The sequence below is a fragment of the Rhincodon typus genome, chromosome 7 (genome assembly GCF_021869965.1).
Source record: "Rhincodon typus isolate 14 chromosome 7, sRhiTyp1.1, whole genome shotgun sequence".
Lineage (NCBI taxonomy): Eukaryota > Metazoa > Chordata > Chondrichthyes > Orectolobiformes > Rhincodontidae > Rhincodon > Rhincodon typus.
In genome coordinates this window covers 20,906,719-20,925,191 of record NC_063338.1, presented here as the reverse complement: position 1 = coordinate 20,925,191, position 18,473 = coordinate 20,906,719, and the positions used below count along the sequence as shown (strand labels likewise).

Genomic DNA, 18,473 nt, shown 5'->3' with positions numbered 1-18,473 from the left:
AGAGAGGGAGAACCCAACAACTTTGGAAAATCTCACTGTCCCATCATGAGGTCCTGCTATAAGCCAGGCAAAGAGATGAAGTAGTCTGAACCTGCCCAAATTGAGTTAATAATATCCTTGAGACATTTACATTTGTGATTTGAAGACCACGAGATTCCACAGATGCATAAAGAGGCTTGCTAACCTATTATGAGACATTTTCTCCTGCAATGAGACAAAAAGGAGAAATTGAGGGAGATGAAGTTAGCTGGAAGAACTGTTAGTGATCGCAAGGAGGATGAGTGAGGTGAGTGAGGTCGAATATAGCCAACACAGAAGAATGCTGAGTAGTTTAGGTGGTTCAGGGAGTGATAGCCTTTGAGGGAACATGTTGTATGCAATAGTGAGTGTAGCAGACAAGTAGCGTTGGTGACAGATGTGTATAATGGCAGAGTTTGAGGTAGCAGATAGAAGATGGTACCTAACAGCCATCTCCTTTCAAATGCAGTCAAACAATACATATTGAAAAGTAATTCTTGGCTTATAGCTTTTGGAATGGCGTACAGCTGTGATTTTAATATGGTACCCATGGCTTCAATGCTTGGATGTCTGGTAGCAGTGAGCACTTCCACCCGAACACACACTTCAAGGCAAACAACGCCGTGGAAACAGGATGCATAAATGATGAGATGAGCAAGAGAAGGTTGACACAAGTCACCATGCCCACACAGCGAAACCCTCCATGAAATTCCCCAAATTAACTCTCAGCCAAAATGAGAACATTCAACCATTGGTCTCTATTCTGCAGCAATCCAGAATTCCCATACTTCCATTGAACAGTGACATCTTAAGTCCCCATGGTGATATTTCTATCAAAAATCTATAATTAATTTTTCAATGTGTACAGATACATAGTGCTATTGCAAAACACTACATTCTAAGCAGTACTCTATAAATCAGGCAATTCTAGCTAGTTTAGGGAAAATCAAAGCATGCAAACTTTTTAAGATTCCAGTCTTTGGACACAGCACACACACTAATCTGTCAGCATTGCATGTGCCTCCTGAGAACGTATCAGTCATACAAGATGAAAGTGATGCAATTAATCATGCCTTTGGTAGCGCAAACTGACTGGGAATGGACATTAAGTGGCAGCAACTGTCTGAGTTGTTCTGAATTGTGCATCATTGCAACAAACAAAATATGTAACTTTACACATGACCCATCAGTGGAAGATCAAACAAAGGTTCCAGCAGCTATCAGTACTCCCCATCTTTCAAACATTCTGCTGCGCTACCAATATAGCGGGTAAAAAGATCACAGAGTTTATCTGAAAGAGTCATTCCCTGAAACAGCCCATCATGCAAACTCCTTCCGCCCCTTATGTTCAGAGTGACAATCGGCAACTTTCAAGACTGCATGTGAGAACCACAGTCAGCAGAACTGGTTTCTTTCAATTTTCCACAGTCATCAACTCTGTTAAAGCCATAACTATTTACAATGTTCAAGCTTCAGTGAAGCTTAATGTTTACCTTAGAGGACTAGAGATCAATAATGCCTAAATGTCACACACTCCAGCCTCAAACATTTTCTGCACTTAGATTTTCAATTGCTCAATTTCAGCCTATTTAATTATACTTATCTCCCTGGGTAGGATAATAAGAAAGGTCTATTGCTGACATAACAAATATACGATACAGAGAATTCATAATTTATTGCTACTGGAGTTCTCAAAGCAGTTACCTATTATGTGTTTGGTCTTTCCATTCTAGAGGAGACCATTTTGCAGAACAACTCACAGGTGTGAGTGACTACGTTTTCAAGGGGTAGCCCTTGTCCTCAAGCATCCATCCCCGGCACCCTGGGCAGGTCATTTCACAACTTCTCATTGCATAAAGTAGTCAAATGTAATCAGTCTGTACACTTTCTCTCCCTTAAGTTGCACATCCAGTTTTAGAGCTTGTAGCAAAATGAAACATATTACCACAGTTCAATGCATCTACCTTCTAACAATGTGAAGACCTTTGCTACATTCAATATTCTATCCACAGACTGATTATTACTACATAATTATCAATATTAAAAATCAAATCATTGAAACAGTCATGGAAACATAAAGTTTCGGAAGCTCAGGTATTCACAATTCACATTTGCACGCCAAATTATATGCCTAATATTCCATTATGATAGTTAATAAAATATTCCGTCTACAATCAAAAAAGAAGTCAAATGTCACATTAAGAAGTCAAATGTCACATTTCATAAAACTAACAGAGTTGCCAGTCGTGCCTCACCTCCCAATTCTTCTTGTCCTTGGACGTATAGAGGTTTGCCTCAAAGGCTACTGGAGAGTCTCCAGTAGCTAGCCTATCTGTAAGAATCAGGGAGTAAATATTTGCAGACGAGTCAGTTTACAAGGGGCTACTCGGCCAATCTGAAGACTGCTTCCACACACATTAATCAAGTATACACTTTCAAAATGAGGTGAATGGATAGAGATCAGTACCATCAAATGAAGCTAATTTTGCCATCCCTTTCTGTGCACTTAAACTAACTATGGCCTTTTAATGCCATGTAGGATCAAGTAAATGAACACAGACTGACTAACAGGCCTTCCACTTCTGATCTGTATGGCTGTCTAATATACTCACCCTAACAACAGAAACAGTGAGCTGTAGAAATCAAGATTTCCAACTGCACACAACTTGATCAAGTTCAAATCGCTAACTCCAGTTTAATTTCCTTCATCATCCTTCTAGGGCAAGAATCCACAGTGTCAACAGTCATCAAAGACATGGTAAATGAGACAGCAAAGACATAGAATCATAGAATCCCTACAATGTGGAAACAGGCCATTCGGCCCATCAGGGCATCCCACCCAGACACAATGGACAATTTAGCATAGCCAGTCCACCTAATACGCACATCTTTGGACTGTGGGAGGAAACCAGAGTACCAGGAGGAAACCCACACAGACATGGGGAGAATGTGCAAACTCCACACAGATGGTCGCACAAGGCTGGAGTTGAACCCACATCCCTGGCACTGTGAGGCCGCACTGTTAACCACCGAGCCACCGTGCCACCCCTTCTTTTTATAAAGAAGTTTTGCTTTTTTTTTAAAATTAGTTTTACATTAACATAAATTAAGCGTACAGCCTTAAAATAAGGCATTTGACTTTATTGGTTGGTGCCTCTCAATCCACCAAACCAAGCAATGCAGACAACATAATACAAGTGAAATTGATATCTCTTCGGTAGGTATTATGAAAAGTGCAGACATGTGTGATTATTACTACAATTAGAGGAAATGCAGTACCTATACACTTTATACTGATGTGCTATAGCAGTCAAATACCATCAAAGCAATCAGCTCATCCATAGCACATTCATTGTTCTATCAGGGATGCAAGCCATAAAATTATGGCGTCTGACATTACACTGTCCATGAAAATAAATGTAAACAAATATAAACCAACAATATGTTTTAAACTCATGACCTTTCCATGTACTTTAGTTGAAAGCCATTTTATGGAACTTTCTTTTTTAAATAAGACATATGCACTTGCCTCAAAATGCTGCTCCATAACCTGAAGTTTGCCTTGCTCAGGACACTTCTTCAGAGCTCGATCAGCATACTGAAGCAGGATTTCTGCCATCTAAAAGAAAGATTTTAAAATCAAGCAGTATAATGCAAAACTCTTAAATGTAGACCTCTGTTGCAACTCCAAGGCTTGATCACAACACTTAGCTAAAAACTGGACAAGTAAGAGCTAGAAATTTTCGCTCTCGGCAGAAATAGGAGGACAACTTTGTTTTGTTCAGAATGTGTATACTCAGGGAACAGCAGCAAAACGCATATCTTGCTGGCCACAAAATAGAACTGAAAGTGGGGGCTAAAGATAGCTAGTCTTGCTGACAAAAGCTGGGAAATGCTATTCCACTTTGTTCATCAATTTCACAGCTAAATACGACTAACATTGGGAGGTGCAGCAAGTATGGAGGACACTGTAATGCATTAGTAAATCTTCAGACTGATATGTAAATAACTTCAACATAAATAATTGTGCACAGTTACATTTGGGGTGATAGAATGGACAAAGGGACGTCATATGTTTCTGAGAATAGAGGGATCCAACTGAAGCAAAAGAGTCAAGGAACGTGGGCACAAACAAACAAATCACGAAGGACAGACACAAGATAATAAGGTTAATAAGAGAAAAAGCAAACAAAACAAATTTATTTCCACTGAGATAAACTGAAAACCAAACAACCGACGTTAAACTTATATAGAGCCATGGTTCGAACACATTTGTGGAGTACTGGGCACATATCTAGTCACCATGCTACAAAATGGATAGAAAGGCATGGAACGTGATGTCAAAAAGAATTTACTGGGATGATACCAGAACTAAGATACTATACATATTAGGAAAGTGTGAACAATCTAGAGAGGGGACACGGTCACAGAAGAAAGGGAGGCTACTCAAGCCAGAGATGAACAGGAATTTCTTCAAACACAGAGTAGCGGATTTTTGAAATTCTCTACCCCAAGGGGCTGTGGAGGCTCAGTGGTTGGGTAGGTTGAGACACAGATCAACAAATTTACAGATATTAAGGACATCAAGGCATATCGGGAGACTGCAGGAAACTGGTTTTGAAGTAGAAGCTCAATCCTGATTTAGTTGAATGGTGCAGCAGTTCAATTGGCCAAATGGTCTACGCATGCTCCTATGTCCTATGTTCTCTATGTTCTACTCTTCAGAAAGCAGAAGGCAAAGCAGTGACCTGTCAGAATTTGTCTAGATTGAGAAGGAGTTCAAGAAAGCAGCCATGGGAAAAGATAAGTCCACTTCCAAGTAATACTAGAAGCAGGGGACAAAAGTACAAGGTAATCACTAACAAATGGACTAAATGGTCTGTTTTTGTGCCGTAACATTTATGTGACAACTCTGAAAATGAACATAAGTCACCAGTATGGAGCTTAAAATGCCACTGTTACATGACAGAAACAAAAACAGAAATTGTTCGAAAACGTCAGCTGTTCTGGTATCATCTGTGAAGAGAAATGAGAGTTAACGTTTCGGTCCAATGACCCTTCTTCAGAACTGATGGTAGCTAGGAAAAAGCTGGCTTTTATGTAGAAGATAGGATGGGGGGAGCAGGTAATGAATAACCAATGAATAGAGATAGAGACTAAAGAGAGAGAAGAACAGTTGCACAGACAAAGAGGTGGATAATGGTCAGCCTAGGAAAATGAATAGCTGCTAATGGGGACTATTAGTGGCTAACAATGGGTTGCATGTAATAGCAGACCATGTGATAACAAGACCTAGTGTATGGGTGTTGGGGTCAGGATATGGGAGAAGATGCCTCAAGCCCTATAACTGTTGAACTTCATACTGAGTCCAGAAGGCTGTAGAGTTCCAAGCAGAAAATGAGGTGCTGTTCTTTCAGCTTACGCTGAGCTTCACTGGAGCTCTGGAGCAAGTCCAAGACAGAAATATTGGCCAGAGGACAAGGTGGTGTGTTGAAGTGGCAGGCAACTGGAAGCTCAGGGTCTTTTTTGTAGACAGCACACAGATGTTCTGTGAAACGGTCACCCAGTCAACACTTCATTTCCCCAATGCAGAGGAGACATATTGTGAGCAGCGAGTGCAGTTGGCTAGATTGTGGGAAGTGCAAGTAAAGCGCTGCTTCACCTCTAAGTTGGGGTTGGGCCCTTGGATACTGAGGAGGAAGGAAGTAAACGGGTAGGCGTTACACCTTCTGTAGTTGCAGGGGAAGGTGCCATGGGACTGTGGGGGATGGTTGGGAGTGAACAAAGAATGGACCAAGGTGTCCCAGAGCGAACAATCCTTACAGAAGGCTGACAAGGAAGCCGAAATGACCCATGACCCAAACTGATGGTTTCCACCGCTCTGGGTCTGTAGCAACTCAATCTCATTGAGAGGAAATGGAAGGAACTACGAAAAGTCAACATATTCTATCCTTTTCATTTGTAACCTTTACACACAAATGATTCTGTCTTTCTACCCTTTTCTCCATCTCTAAAACCTCTACAGAGCTGGATCTCGGCCTGTTTTATTTCATGCATGTGTGTGCGTTCAGATTAAGAGCAATATAGTTTAAGTTTGCGTAGAAGCTCAGTTAACAACCAGTTTGATCGCTCATTCATTAATTGCATTTTGCTTGTAATGTCTTATTTTTGAGTTTATTGAGAAAATCTGGTGAAAGTCTCTTTTGTTCTAGATAACAGTAAAAAAGAGAATAAAATGACAATTTTGACAACCAAATAAAATATTTACACTCTTGTTGAGGCTTGTGGAGTAGCAAGACTCAATTACCACCATAATCCTCCTGTTAGAATTGCAATCGTAACATCTAGCACTCGTAGTTTGAATATTATTTGCCACTTATCACCTCAAGCCAGGATGGTGTCCAGGCACTGCTGCATCTGGATACGGCTGCTTGAGTATCTGAGGTGCCATGAATGCTGCAATCGTGAGCAAACATCCCCATTTCTGATGTTATTGATGGAACAGCTGAAGATGGTTGGGCCCAGGACACCACCTTGAAGAACTCCTACAGTGATGACGTGTGGCTGAGATGATTGGCCTCGAACAACCACAGCCATCTCCCTTTGTGCTAGAAATGACTCCAACCAACAGAGTTTCTCTCGCCCACCCAATTCCCATGGACTTCAGATTTGCTAGGGCTCCTTGATAGCATACTCTATCAAATCCTGCCTTTATGTCAAGGGCAGTCACACCCACTTCACTTCTACCCACCCTTCCTATAAACAGAGGTTTAATAGTGATAGAATGCAACACTTTTAGACTTTCTTCCTTTGTTGAGCAAGACTTACGAGCAAAACACAGAATGAGAATCAAAGTCTTAAGTAGTTTAACTGCACATTTAAGACTAGCAGCTCACTTTTTTTGATGAACTGAGGTCCCGGGCATTCAATTAACTGTTCAACACTACACTAATTAGCTCCAAAGAGATAAATGAGGGAAGACAAATCTCATTAACAAGCAATACTTTACCCGATCAGCCACAACACCCTTTCGCTTACTCTGATCTCCAAACAAACCTAAGAAAAAAGAGAAATGGTTATAATTAGATCATCTACGCTTCAAACAACTTGCATTTGTACTGTGAGCAGTCAATGGGGAAATGTGTAATATTGAAGTTGGGAATAAGGATCCGGGTAGTAATGCTAAAATATTGTCCTTTCATCTTCAGAATCCCAAACAGAGCTGCGTAACTATAAATGCTGTTGGCCATAAATGTCAAAATAACATTGCCATATAAATTCAAAAGCAAATTGTTGGCCTATTGAGAGGCCACTGAGGGGACTGATGTGTGTAATCACATTTTTAAAAATAACATCATTTCAAAGCGCTGGATGTTGTTTTAGTTTGCATTTGAGCAATGCTGGACTTGACCTGAAGTGCTAGGCAAAGAAATAGAAGAGTTTCCGTTTTCAGTTTGAAAACCTTTTTGGTTAACAACATTCTATCATTTTCTTCCCCAACTCGATCATATCTACTCCATCATAACCTCTTATCTTCTTGCTAACCACGTCTTAACCATTTCAGTTCCAAGAAGTACAGTCCTAACTTTTTTCATAATCGTGATTTAAATGCTGATTATATCCTGCTAAACCTCCTCTACTTTCTTAGGTCTATAACAGCCTGCTCACCTGTTGCTGCAATGTTAATTTTGATGGACAAACTTTTATCGGAACATGGGGCATAACATCATGCTTTTTATCAAAAACAATAAATACCGTGGGATCTTTCTTATCGGAGTGTAGATGGGGCCTCAATTTAACACCCAATCCTAAACACGGTACTTCAAACAGTGCAACGCTCACTCAATACTGCATGGAGGATTAGCCCTGAACTGAAGGCTCAAATCCTGGAAATGTACATGAAAAAATAACATTCTGACTCAGAGAAAAGTGTTCAATCCACTGATCCACGGCTGGCACTTTTAGATAGGATGGTTAATACATACAAAGGATGTCATGAAGATTCATTGGATAGGATTTGAGTCTTAGCAATGACATAAAACTCTAATTTACAGACAATGGTCAATACAACAATGGGAGATGGATCCAGAGAATACTCTCTACAGTACTAATAGACTCTAAGTAATGCAGCTAAAATAATGAAATAGTTGGTTATTATTCACTTTTTCATTTATAGCTTGGTTCCACATTAGCTGTAAAGATGAACAGCTACTGCTGTGGTGATGCTAGTTTGAAAATGTTTATGTCTTTAACAGTCTATTGAAACATATTTAGTTCAAGTAAGTGGCATGTGATGTCCACTAAGTGTTATATACATCTCATGAAAAGAAATCTCAAATATGATTTCTCTGCAATGAATTTACACTTTACCCATCCGAGAATGGATGTCATGCAGCATCAGTTTGCAAAATAAAAGTAATGTAAGGTTTCATTTTATTTTGATAAAGAAGAACTGAAATCACACTAAATCTTTTGATTTCACTGTTTCTTATCCCAGCCAATTATAATTTGCATTATTTTCCAATTTTGTTACTTAAATTTAATTAACTATTGTAACAAGGGATTTTTCTTTTCATCACTTCAGATCAATGGCAATGGAAATCTTAGTTCAAGTGTAAAGCACTGAAATAACTTTTTCACAAATATTAGGAAACTACACGGTAGAAGTACTTATGGAGAATATTGACACTGGATAAAATGAATTTTTCGAATGTGTATCAAAAAAGTAGAAAAAAACTAAGAAAACTACAAAATATTACAGATGTAATTGTGAAAATAAGGAAAATTGGATCCTAATTGTATGCTATTTCAGAGAAAATAAATTCAATTTAAATTAAAATTGACTTCACTCAGCTGTATCTTTGGGCAGACTGCACAACGGTCACATTGTTTTATGTAAAGTTATTTCAAGAAGACCAACAGATGACTGAGTACATGCAATCAGGCCAACTGATTTTTATTAAATAGCAATAGCCCAAATTCTCTTTCAATTTATTTGTTTATATCTTATTAAAAATGTAATATCTGCACACACATCCTCGCGGTTCCAGTTGATTTCCTGTTGTGATGTGTCACTCACTCTTTCTGTTAATGCTTTCCTCTGCCTTTCTAATAGTGTGATGCTCATACAATTGGTAGTTTCACAATTTGATTATTGAGATACCTTGTGGGAAATTTCTAGACACATTCTATAAGATCATGCCTCAACATTAACACCCATTAACGAGCAAGGTGAGGGGTATAAAAAGTGATAACTGTGGAAACTGATCCAAACATGTGCATGCCAGCAATTTTACAGCAACAGCCAATAGTGTTTCCAAGTATTTTGTGTACTACGTCCTGGAGATTTTCTCTGCGGCTTTACTTCATCCACAGCCAGACCATCTTTACTACCTCACTGCATCAACCAATTGTAACCGCACCACATTCCCCACCCATCCCTATGCTCAACCACCGAAATAACTCCATGAAGGCTGGTATCCCGTCACCAAGTCATCCTCTATTTACATGTGCATAGCACATGTGATTGACCCAACTAGCTCCTAGAGTGAGCCGAACCCCGAACACTCTTGTTTATATATGTCAGCCAGGACTCCCTGATTGGAACAGATTAACAGCCCCATTCATGGAACACTCAATCTGCGAGGTCCAGCTGACTGACCTCGTTACAATGACTGCACCACCACCACAATATCGCATCCAATGTATCAGGTTCTGGAACATATGTATCACTAATTTCACAGACAATGACTCTTATATTTGTAAGCCATTCTCACAATCAGTCTCCCCAGGGCCAAATTAAGATTTTGTTTAGATTTTTTTCAGTACTAACCGCACCTAACGTGTTGCTTTTAAGGAATTGTTGACAAAATTCTCTGATATGGTAATTTGCTTCTCAGTTTAATGACTTCAAATTTTGAAGACTTTGTTTGATCTATTCATCTGAATTAATGTGTTCAAGTAAAATGCTTTTATGCATCGTATTCTATTTCTTAACACAATGTCGTCTGGCGTGACAAAATAACCAATTCAGAAAGCACCAAATCAAATTACGTGCCACCCTTCCAAATTGGATTCCCTAATTCAGAAAATGTCCCAAGGAATCAATGTTGAACTAAAGCAGCTACTTTGAGTTATGAACAAAAGTTTACTAATGAAATGGTTTTAAGGGAAGGTGGTGGAAAGGTTTCAAGAAGAGAATTGGTGGGTTAAACAACTTAAAGAATGCTCTGTGTGTGCAGACCATTATGAGACCAGAATAAGAAAAAGTAATTGTTCCAGAATTGGGAGAGGCAATGAAATGATGTTTGAATGAATGAAACAATGTCAGTTCATGGAGTGGAGGTCTGGAGGAAGTCACAAAAACAGGGTGAATGCGATCATAAAAGGATTGAAACATAGCAATCAAAAATTTACAATGGAGCTATCGATGGACCAGTGTCCCAAAATAAATTAATGAGGACAGATATGATAGGTATGAAGTGATAGGAAGCTAGGAAACGTGGCTTTCTCTTTCGATAGAAGTAATTAGGAAGACTTGGTGTGGAGTAGAATATGGGCAACAAAGTTTAAGATGAGATGAAGCTTATAGAATATCGAAGATGGGAAATTTCTGATTGGGTTCTCAAACTTTGCTCCAATGGGACTTGGGAGAACTGTTCACAGTCCTGTAAAATGATTGTAGGTGAAGGAAAAAGTAACAATAAATTAGTAAATCAGAAAACACAGATTAACAACACTTAGCCAATGAGGCAGAAGGAAATGGACAGGTATTCATTAGGTGCCAATTTAATGACATTCACAAGATACAGAAGTTTCTCACAATAGATTAGATATATCTAAGACTACAGAGGTCATCGCTCCTATGAGGTTTTTCCTCATGTCTGTCTTAAGTCTCAAATATAGAGTCGAAATCAGAGAAGTCTACAGCACAGAAAAAGGCCCTTAAGCCCACTGAATCTGCGCTGATCAAAAACAACTTAACTATTCTAATTACATGTTCTAGCACTTGACCCATATCTTTGTATGCCTTGACATCACAAGTTTACATTTCAATACTTCTTAAATGGTATGGGGTGCCATCCTCACAGGCAGAGAGTTTCAGATTCCCACTACCCGCTGAGTGAAAAAAAAGTCCCTCACATCCCCCTAAACCTCCTGCCCCTTACTTGAAGTCTATGGCCCCGGTCACTGATAACTCCACCAAAGGGAAAGGGTTCTTCCCTTCTATCTTGTCTATGCCTCTCAATGTTATACACCACAAAAATGTTCCCACTCAGTCTCCACTGTTCCAAGGAAAACAACCTCAGTCAGTCCAATTTCTTTTTATAACCAAAACTCTCCAGCCCAGGCAATATCCTGGTACATTTCCTCTGCACCCTCTCCAGTGAAATCACATCCCTCCTACAATGTGGATTCCAGAACCGCACACAATACTCTAGCTATAGTCTAAGCAACATTTTATACAGTTCTGCCATAATCTTCCTGCTCCTAAACTCTATACAGTACATAATTTTACAAAATCATTTCCATTATGACACACAAAATACACTACAGAAACCACCTATTCACTCCATCCCATTCACATGGAAAGCATATCCCTTTTCAACAATGTTTTTAATCCTCTTCAATCTTCTTTAAGAATGTGGAATTGCGAAGCGCTCCACCTCTCAACTCCACATTCTTCGGCAGCCTTAGCTTACTGTCACTAAACCACAGCTTCTCAAATTAGTTGATTTCCTTTTCTCTTTTCCTCAGCTTTAGTAGAATTCACCACTAAGGGCTTTGTCCTGTCATCGGAGTTTGTCACTGATGGAAACTTGCGCATGATACTAAAGTGCACAACCATTCAGGACTTGCAAGCTCTGCAAGCAGACAGCTTTTTGTTTGGAAAGAGAGGTGATTTGTTTCTTTGATCTACTCTTACAAATAGGACAACAACCAGACGTTGCCAATTTAAAATGGTTGCCAAAAGATTTACAGAAGCAAGAGTTGTTTCCACTCAGAATTGTTAGGTTTTGGAATGTTCCACCTGAAAAGGGGGCAGAGTTGATGCCATAGATAATTTTAAAAGGAATTGGGTAGACCCTTGAAGATGAGGTACCCTCAGGTTATTGCCATGGAGGGCCTAGCAAGACAGCTCTTTGAGCGTGACAGAAACAGACATTGCAGGCCGAATGAGAAAAAAAACATTTTTAAAGTATTAAAAGCCATCAAATGAATTGTTCAATCCATTTTGAAAACATGAAAGGTCATCACTCACCAACCACTGCTTTTGCTTTTCCTTCATGAAAGGACCAGGCCAAAGATAGTGCCTCAATGAACCGCTCTTGCTTCAGCAAGTAATCCACTCTCTGCAGACAAAGCATTATGAGAAAAAGATACATCAAGGTTCACACTGCTAAACAATGAGACCTATAGGAAGTACGTACTTCCTTACAGCACGGACAGACAAATTACACGTGACCCACAGTTTAACTGCCGTGGCTGATGTGGTTACCCAATTCCGCAATACAGAATGTGGACAAGATACCAATATGACACACTTCATGCAATTTTGTCTCAGCCTCAATGTCAATGGAAAATTTAGCTAATATTTCATGAAATTAAGTCGCAAATTTTTTGCTTCATAACAGCTAAATGGAGGATCGTCACGAGGTCAATATCACACATTGTACAAAATAAACTTTTTTTTAATAAACACAATTCCTGCAAAATATGTGAAAAGAACACAATGACACTCATTTAATTTTTAAAATCACGAAAGCTAAATAAAGTATTGATTTCCCTCCGCAAAGTACATTGATTCATTTTTGAAAGAATTAACACCTCAGAAATTGGGAAAAATGGAGCTACTTTAATATTAAAAACGTCCATAAAAAACTCAAGATGAAAGGCATTGTCAAACAGCACTTCAGTAATATGCTACTAAAATGTAAATCAATACCCTTTGTATTGCTTCCAACAAAAATAACACATTGTTTTTCAGCAGCAAGTTAAAAGCATTGAGTGCTAGAAGCAACAAAGCAAATAGTATCAATTTGTTGTTTTTGAAAAACAAACCGACTGAATGATCAGAATTGGCTCCAGTTGGTATAGCTATAACAGACAATTACATAACAATCTGGCGTGGAGCTGGATGAACACAGCAGGCCAGGCAGCATCAGAGGAGCAGGAAAGCTGATGTTTCAGAATTCTGAAGAAGGGTGCAGACCCGAAACGTCAGCTTTCCTGCTCCTGTGATACTGCCTGGCCTGCTGTGTTCATCCAGCTGCACACCTTGTTATCTCAGACTCCAGCCATCGGCAGTTCTTACTATCTCTCCATAATAATCTGGATTGTTACACAAGCAACTTGCATACATCACCTCCGACAAACTATGAATTCAGAGATCAGGGGTAAGTATAGACTGAGATGAGATGAATTACACTAATAGGCACAATCTGCAGACTGCCCTACAGTCGAGGAGAAGTGGAGAAATTAATAGATCAGAAAATTTCTGGAGTTAGAAAAAAATTGAACAACATGTCTTTTTCAGTTATCCTAAATAAACTGGCAGGAGGTAAAGAAAGGAGAAAAGGGAATGGCGTACTTATATGCATTTATGTATGTATGTACTTTATGTCTTTCTTAGTCAGTATATAATTAGCCCAACTAGGGAGCATTCACCATTTAATCCCAAATGAAAAGGAACCAGAATAAACCAGAGATGTGAACAGAGGGGATAGCTAGGGAATAGCAATCACAGCAAAATAAGATTGAACATTGTGACTGAGAAAAGCATAAGACAAAAGACCAAAGTAACATGAAAAACCAGAAAATGCTGATAGGATGAGTAAAGAACTAGGAGAGTTTAAGTGGGGGGAATAAAACTAAGAGAGGTATTAAAAATGGTGATTGAGGGCAAACTAGCCAACAATGATATTTTATGAATAAATTAAGGGATAAAACGGTACAACCATAACTAGATGACAAGGTGTACACAGACCACAAAGGAGAAGATAACAATGTAGGAAAAGGATAGGAAAGAAGTCCAAAAAGGTAGGAAAACAGTGATGAGCTACAAAATTAGATCAAATATTATTTAAATGTAGTATATTTCACATACATGCAGCAGAATAGGCACAGGCGATAAACTCTCCAGTAACGACAGTGAAATAAAGGAAATATTAAATACTTTGCCTCATTATTTGCCATGGACTAACAACGCAGGTATGACATTAGACATGACCAAAGTAGACATGAAGACATTCAATTACAAGGGAGAGATTCTTGATACATGATTGAAACTTACAGGATCAAACTCCTGCTTTCTAGGTGAACATTTTCAGAGTTATAAATGAGATAGCAGAGGCACTATTACAGACATATAAACATTCATTTGAAAAAGGGAAAAATGCCAAAAGACAGCTTAACAACTTTGCCGCATGGTTGGGCGCTCGTACAGTCGTCCAAAAGCCATCACACAGGCCTTGTTCTCAGAAATAATGTGTGGCCAAGCACAAAAAACATACGCAACAGCTAAGTTTTACAGAGAACAGGATTGGAAAAAAGGGAATTTTTTTTTTATTTTTAAAGGGAGACTGAACAAGTCTAAAGAACTTAGGCCAGTTAGTTGAACATTTGTTGAAGGAATGATAACAGAGTCTTTACTGAAAGAACCATCCAAGAAATGAAAATGTAATAGTCTAGTCAGCAGAGATTCCAACAACTACGGTCACAAACAAAATTACAGAATGAAATTGCATAAAAGAGATGTTCAGCCAATCAAGTCTGTGCTGACTCTTTCAAGGAGTGACCCAGTGAGTCCCACTTTTTCTAATATCTGTGCAACATTTTTCTTCTTCAAGTATTTATCCAATTCCCTTTTGAAGGCTAGTATTCAATCTTATTCAGCGGCCTATCAGACAATGCATCCCCTTTCCTAACCATGATAAAATCAAGACCTAACCACTTGCTATGCAGAAATGTTTTTTTTCATGTAACCTCTGGTTCTTTTACTAATCACTTTAAATTCCCTATTATTGATCCTTCAACTATTTGAAACAGTTTTAGCCTTCTCTGTTCTGAGAACCCCAGTTTCTCTTTTGTATCCACACACCATAATCTCTGATTTTTGGAATAATCCCAGGAATTCCATTCAGTGTCCTCTCCAAACACTCAAGTAAAAGAGTGGCGCCCAGGATTGGACACGATACTCTAGTTCGGGTCAAACTACTGATTTGTATAGGTTCAGCATATCTTCCCGGCTTTCGTGCTCAATATCTGTTTTTATAAAGCCCAGGATCCCACATAGTTAATACAACAAATAATTAAGCAGCTATTTGGGATTTACAGATTAATTAATTGACTGGGTAAATATAAGGGGTGAACGGGTAGGATTGGTGCATGGAAGGAGATACAAAACTGAGTAGAGGTTTTGGTGTCTGCTGCACTAATCGGCTTGGATCTAAATTGACAGTTGTAGCAGAGAGTGATTGCATAAAGGTGTAAATTGGAAACTAACAGTTCTTTGCAGACAAAAGATTGTTATTGGAGTTTGAAGAAAGACTGAAAGCAAGGGCAAAGCATCAAGATATGACTTCACACTGATGTTCGGTCAAGCTAAAACGCAAGATAATGGAAAAATGAAGTGGATTTGTGGACACAATGTTTTTACCAAGTAAAAGGCAAGTTTTACCTTTGACACTTATGTTTCTTATTAGATGCAATATTTGGAGAAAGTCCCATTAGACTGGAATGCGAATGCACTCCTTTATGCCAAAAAAAAAGGAGACAGGCAAAAAGCAGGAAACTACAAGTCACTTAATATGTCATAGGAAAATGGTAAAAGTCACTACTGAGGTTAAAACAGGGCAATTAGATACTATCAAGGTAATCAGCAGAGTCAACATGGCATTGTGAAGGAAAATAATGGTTGACCAATACTGCAGTTCTTTGAGGAGATAACACACAATGTGGATAAAGGGGAAGGAGTGGATGTTATGTACTTACTTTCTGGAAGACATTTAGTGACTAATAGATTCAGAGAGTCATACAGCATAGAAACAGACTCTTCAGTCCAACCAGTCCATGCCAACCATAATCCCAAACTAAAGTAGTCCCACCTGCCCCTATGCATGGCCTATATCCCTCTAAGCATTTCTTATTCATGTACTTATCGACATGTCTTTTAAACGTTGCAACTGTAGCCACACCCACCACTTCCTCCGGAAGTTCATTCCGCAAAAAACACTCTCTGTGTAAAATAATTAGCCCTCATGTCTTCTTTAAATCTTTCTCCTCTCACCTTAAAAAATGCCCTGCAGTCTTGAAATCCCCCGACCCTAGGGAAAAATTGTATAAACGTCGATAACGTCACCTCTCAACCTCCTACGCTCCAGTGAAAAATGTCCCAGCCTATCCAGCCTTTCCTTATAACTCAAACCCTCCATACACAGCAACATCCTGGTAAATCTCTTCTGAACTCTCTCCAGCTTAATAAGATCTTTCCTGTTACAGGGAAACCAGATCTGGACACAGTATTCCAGAACAGGCCTCACCAATATCCTGTACAACTTCAACATAATGTCCTAACTCCAATACTCAAAAGTCTGAGCAATGAAGGCAAGTGTGCTGAAGGCCTTCTTAACCAACCAATCTACATGATGCAAACTTCACAGAATTATGCACCTGAATTCCTAGGTCTCTCCATTCCATAACTCTACCCAAAGCCCTAGTTTTAATTATATAAGTCCTGCCCTTGTTTGTTTGACCAAAAATGCAATACCTTTCATTTATTCAAATTGAACTCCATCTGCCACTCTTCAGCCCATTGACCCAATTGATCAAGATCTCTTCGTAACCTTAGATAACCTTCTTCACTGTCCACTATACCACCAATCTTGGTGTCATCTGCAAACTTACTATCCATGCCTTGTAATATTCTCATCTAAATCATTTGTATAAATGACAAACAAAAGTAGACCCAGCACCAATCCTTTTGGAACACCACTGGTCACAGGACTCCAGTCCAAAAAACACACTCCACCTCAAACGTTATTGTGGGAAATAAAACCTCATAGTGTAAGGGGTGGCATGTTGACATGTGTAAAAGACTGAACAGCTAACAGGAAGCAGAGATTAGGCATATATCAGTCTTTCATATTAGCGAGATGTAGTGAGTGGTGTGTCAAAGGAATCATTACTGGGACCTCAACTGTTCACAATTTATACAAATGATGAGTGAAGGGGCAGTAGATATGGTTGAATAATTTGTTGATTACACAGATAAGAAAGTAAGAAGAGAGTTGAATGCTGCAGTGAGAAACACATAGATTATGTGCATGGTTAAAAATATGTGAAGTAGAGAATTGTGGAAGACAATGTGGAAAAATGTGAAATCATCCATTTTGGCAGGAAGAATTAGAAAGTATATTATCTAAATGGTGTGAGATTACAGTGCTTGGAGCTGGAACTGTTTATGCTAGTACATGAACCACAAAACAGCAGTGATGTAGGTACATCAATAATTTAGGACAACTAATGTGATGTTATCTTTTTCATGAAAGTAACTGAAGACATAAGTAAGGAAGTTATGCTTCAGTTATCATGAAACTGCATCTGAATTATTGTATAAAGTACTGGTCACCTTCTTTATAAATGTAAATGTAATGGAAATACAACGGAGAAGATTTATCAGACTGATATCTGGAGTATTTGGGTTTTCTTATTGCCATCGTTTCAAAGTCAGAGGTCAACCATTTCCAAGAAAAACTTGGTTTCTTTTTCTCAGAGGTTTGTGTCCTTGGAATACTCTCCTGGAAAAGGCCGAGATAGATTCTTGTTCAGCAAAGGGGTAAAAGGTTGTCAGGGGTAACTGGGAATGGAAATTTGTGGTTACAATCAAGTCAGCCACAATCTTACTAAATGGAAGAACAGGCTCAAGAGGGCTGAAGGTTTTACTCCTGCACTTCGTTCATATGTTCGAAAACATTAGGTATAATGTATTCTCAAAGCATGAGGCTCAACAATTTGACACTGAGGAAAGTTTAAGAAACTCCATTAAAATTTCTGGACAAAACTTCAAAGAAAGAAGACCTATTAAATACGCGTGAATTGAGGCCAGTCTTTGATAAATTAACAAAGCAAGATGGACATTCTATGGAAGAATATACAACACAGTTTAACAGACTACAGACAAGATTGCAAAAAATCTGCTTCAAGATACTCAATTCAGAGCTTGACTTTAAATTGTTCGAATGTGCAATGGTGTCAAATATGGACAGACTCCTAATAATAAGTGAGATTAGATTTTCAAAAAGAAATATGCTTTTGTAATGCAATACAGAGACAACTATAGTTGCAGAGATAGTAGGAACTGCAGATGCTGGAAAATCTGAGATAACAAGGTGTAGAGCTGGATGAACACAGCAGGCCAAGCAGCATCAGAGGAGCAGGAAGGCTGACGTTTCGGG

At 38.8% G+C, this 18,473-nt stretch overlaps 1 protein-coding gene across 5 annotated transcripts in view; it reads right to left on the bottom strand.

Moving 5' to 3' along the window:
- Positions 1 to 18,473, bottom strand: part of vps8 (VPS8 subunit of CORVET complex) — a 518,442-nt gene that overhangs the window by 429,928 nt on the left and 70,041 nt on the right. For all 5 annotated transcript variants that reach the window (XM_048598730.1, XM_048598733.1, XM_048598732.1 and 2 more), the window contains 3 exons: positions 12,281 to 12,371; positions 7,028 to 7,074; positions 3,548 to 3,637 (listed from right to left, as the gene is read on the bottom strand). In XM_048598730.1, the coding sequence (XP_048454687.1) occupies positions 3,548 to 3,637; positions 7,028 to 7,074; positions 12,281 to 12,371 (228 nt within the window). The remainder of the gene's footprint in view (positions 1 to 3,547; positions 3,638 to 7,027; positions 7,075 to 12,280; positions 12,372 to 18,473) is intronic.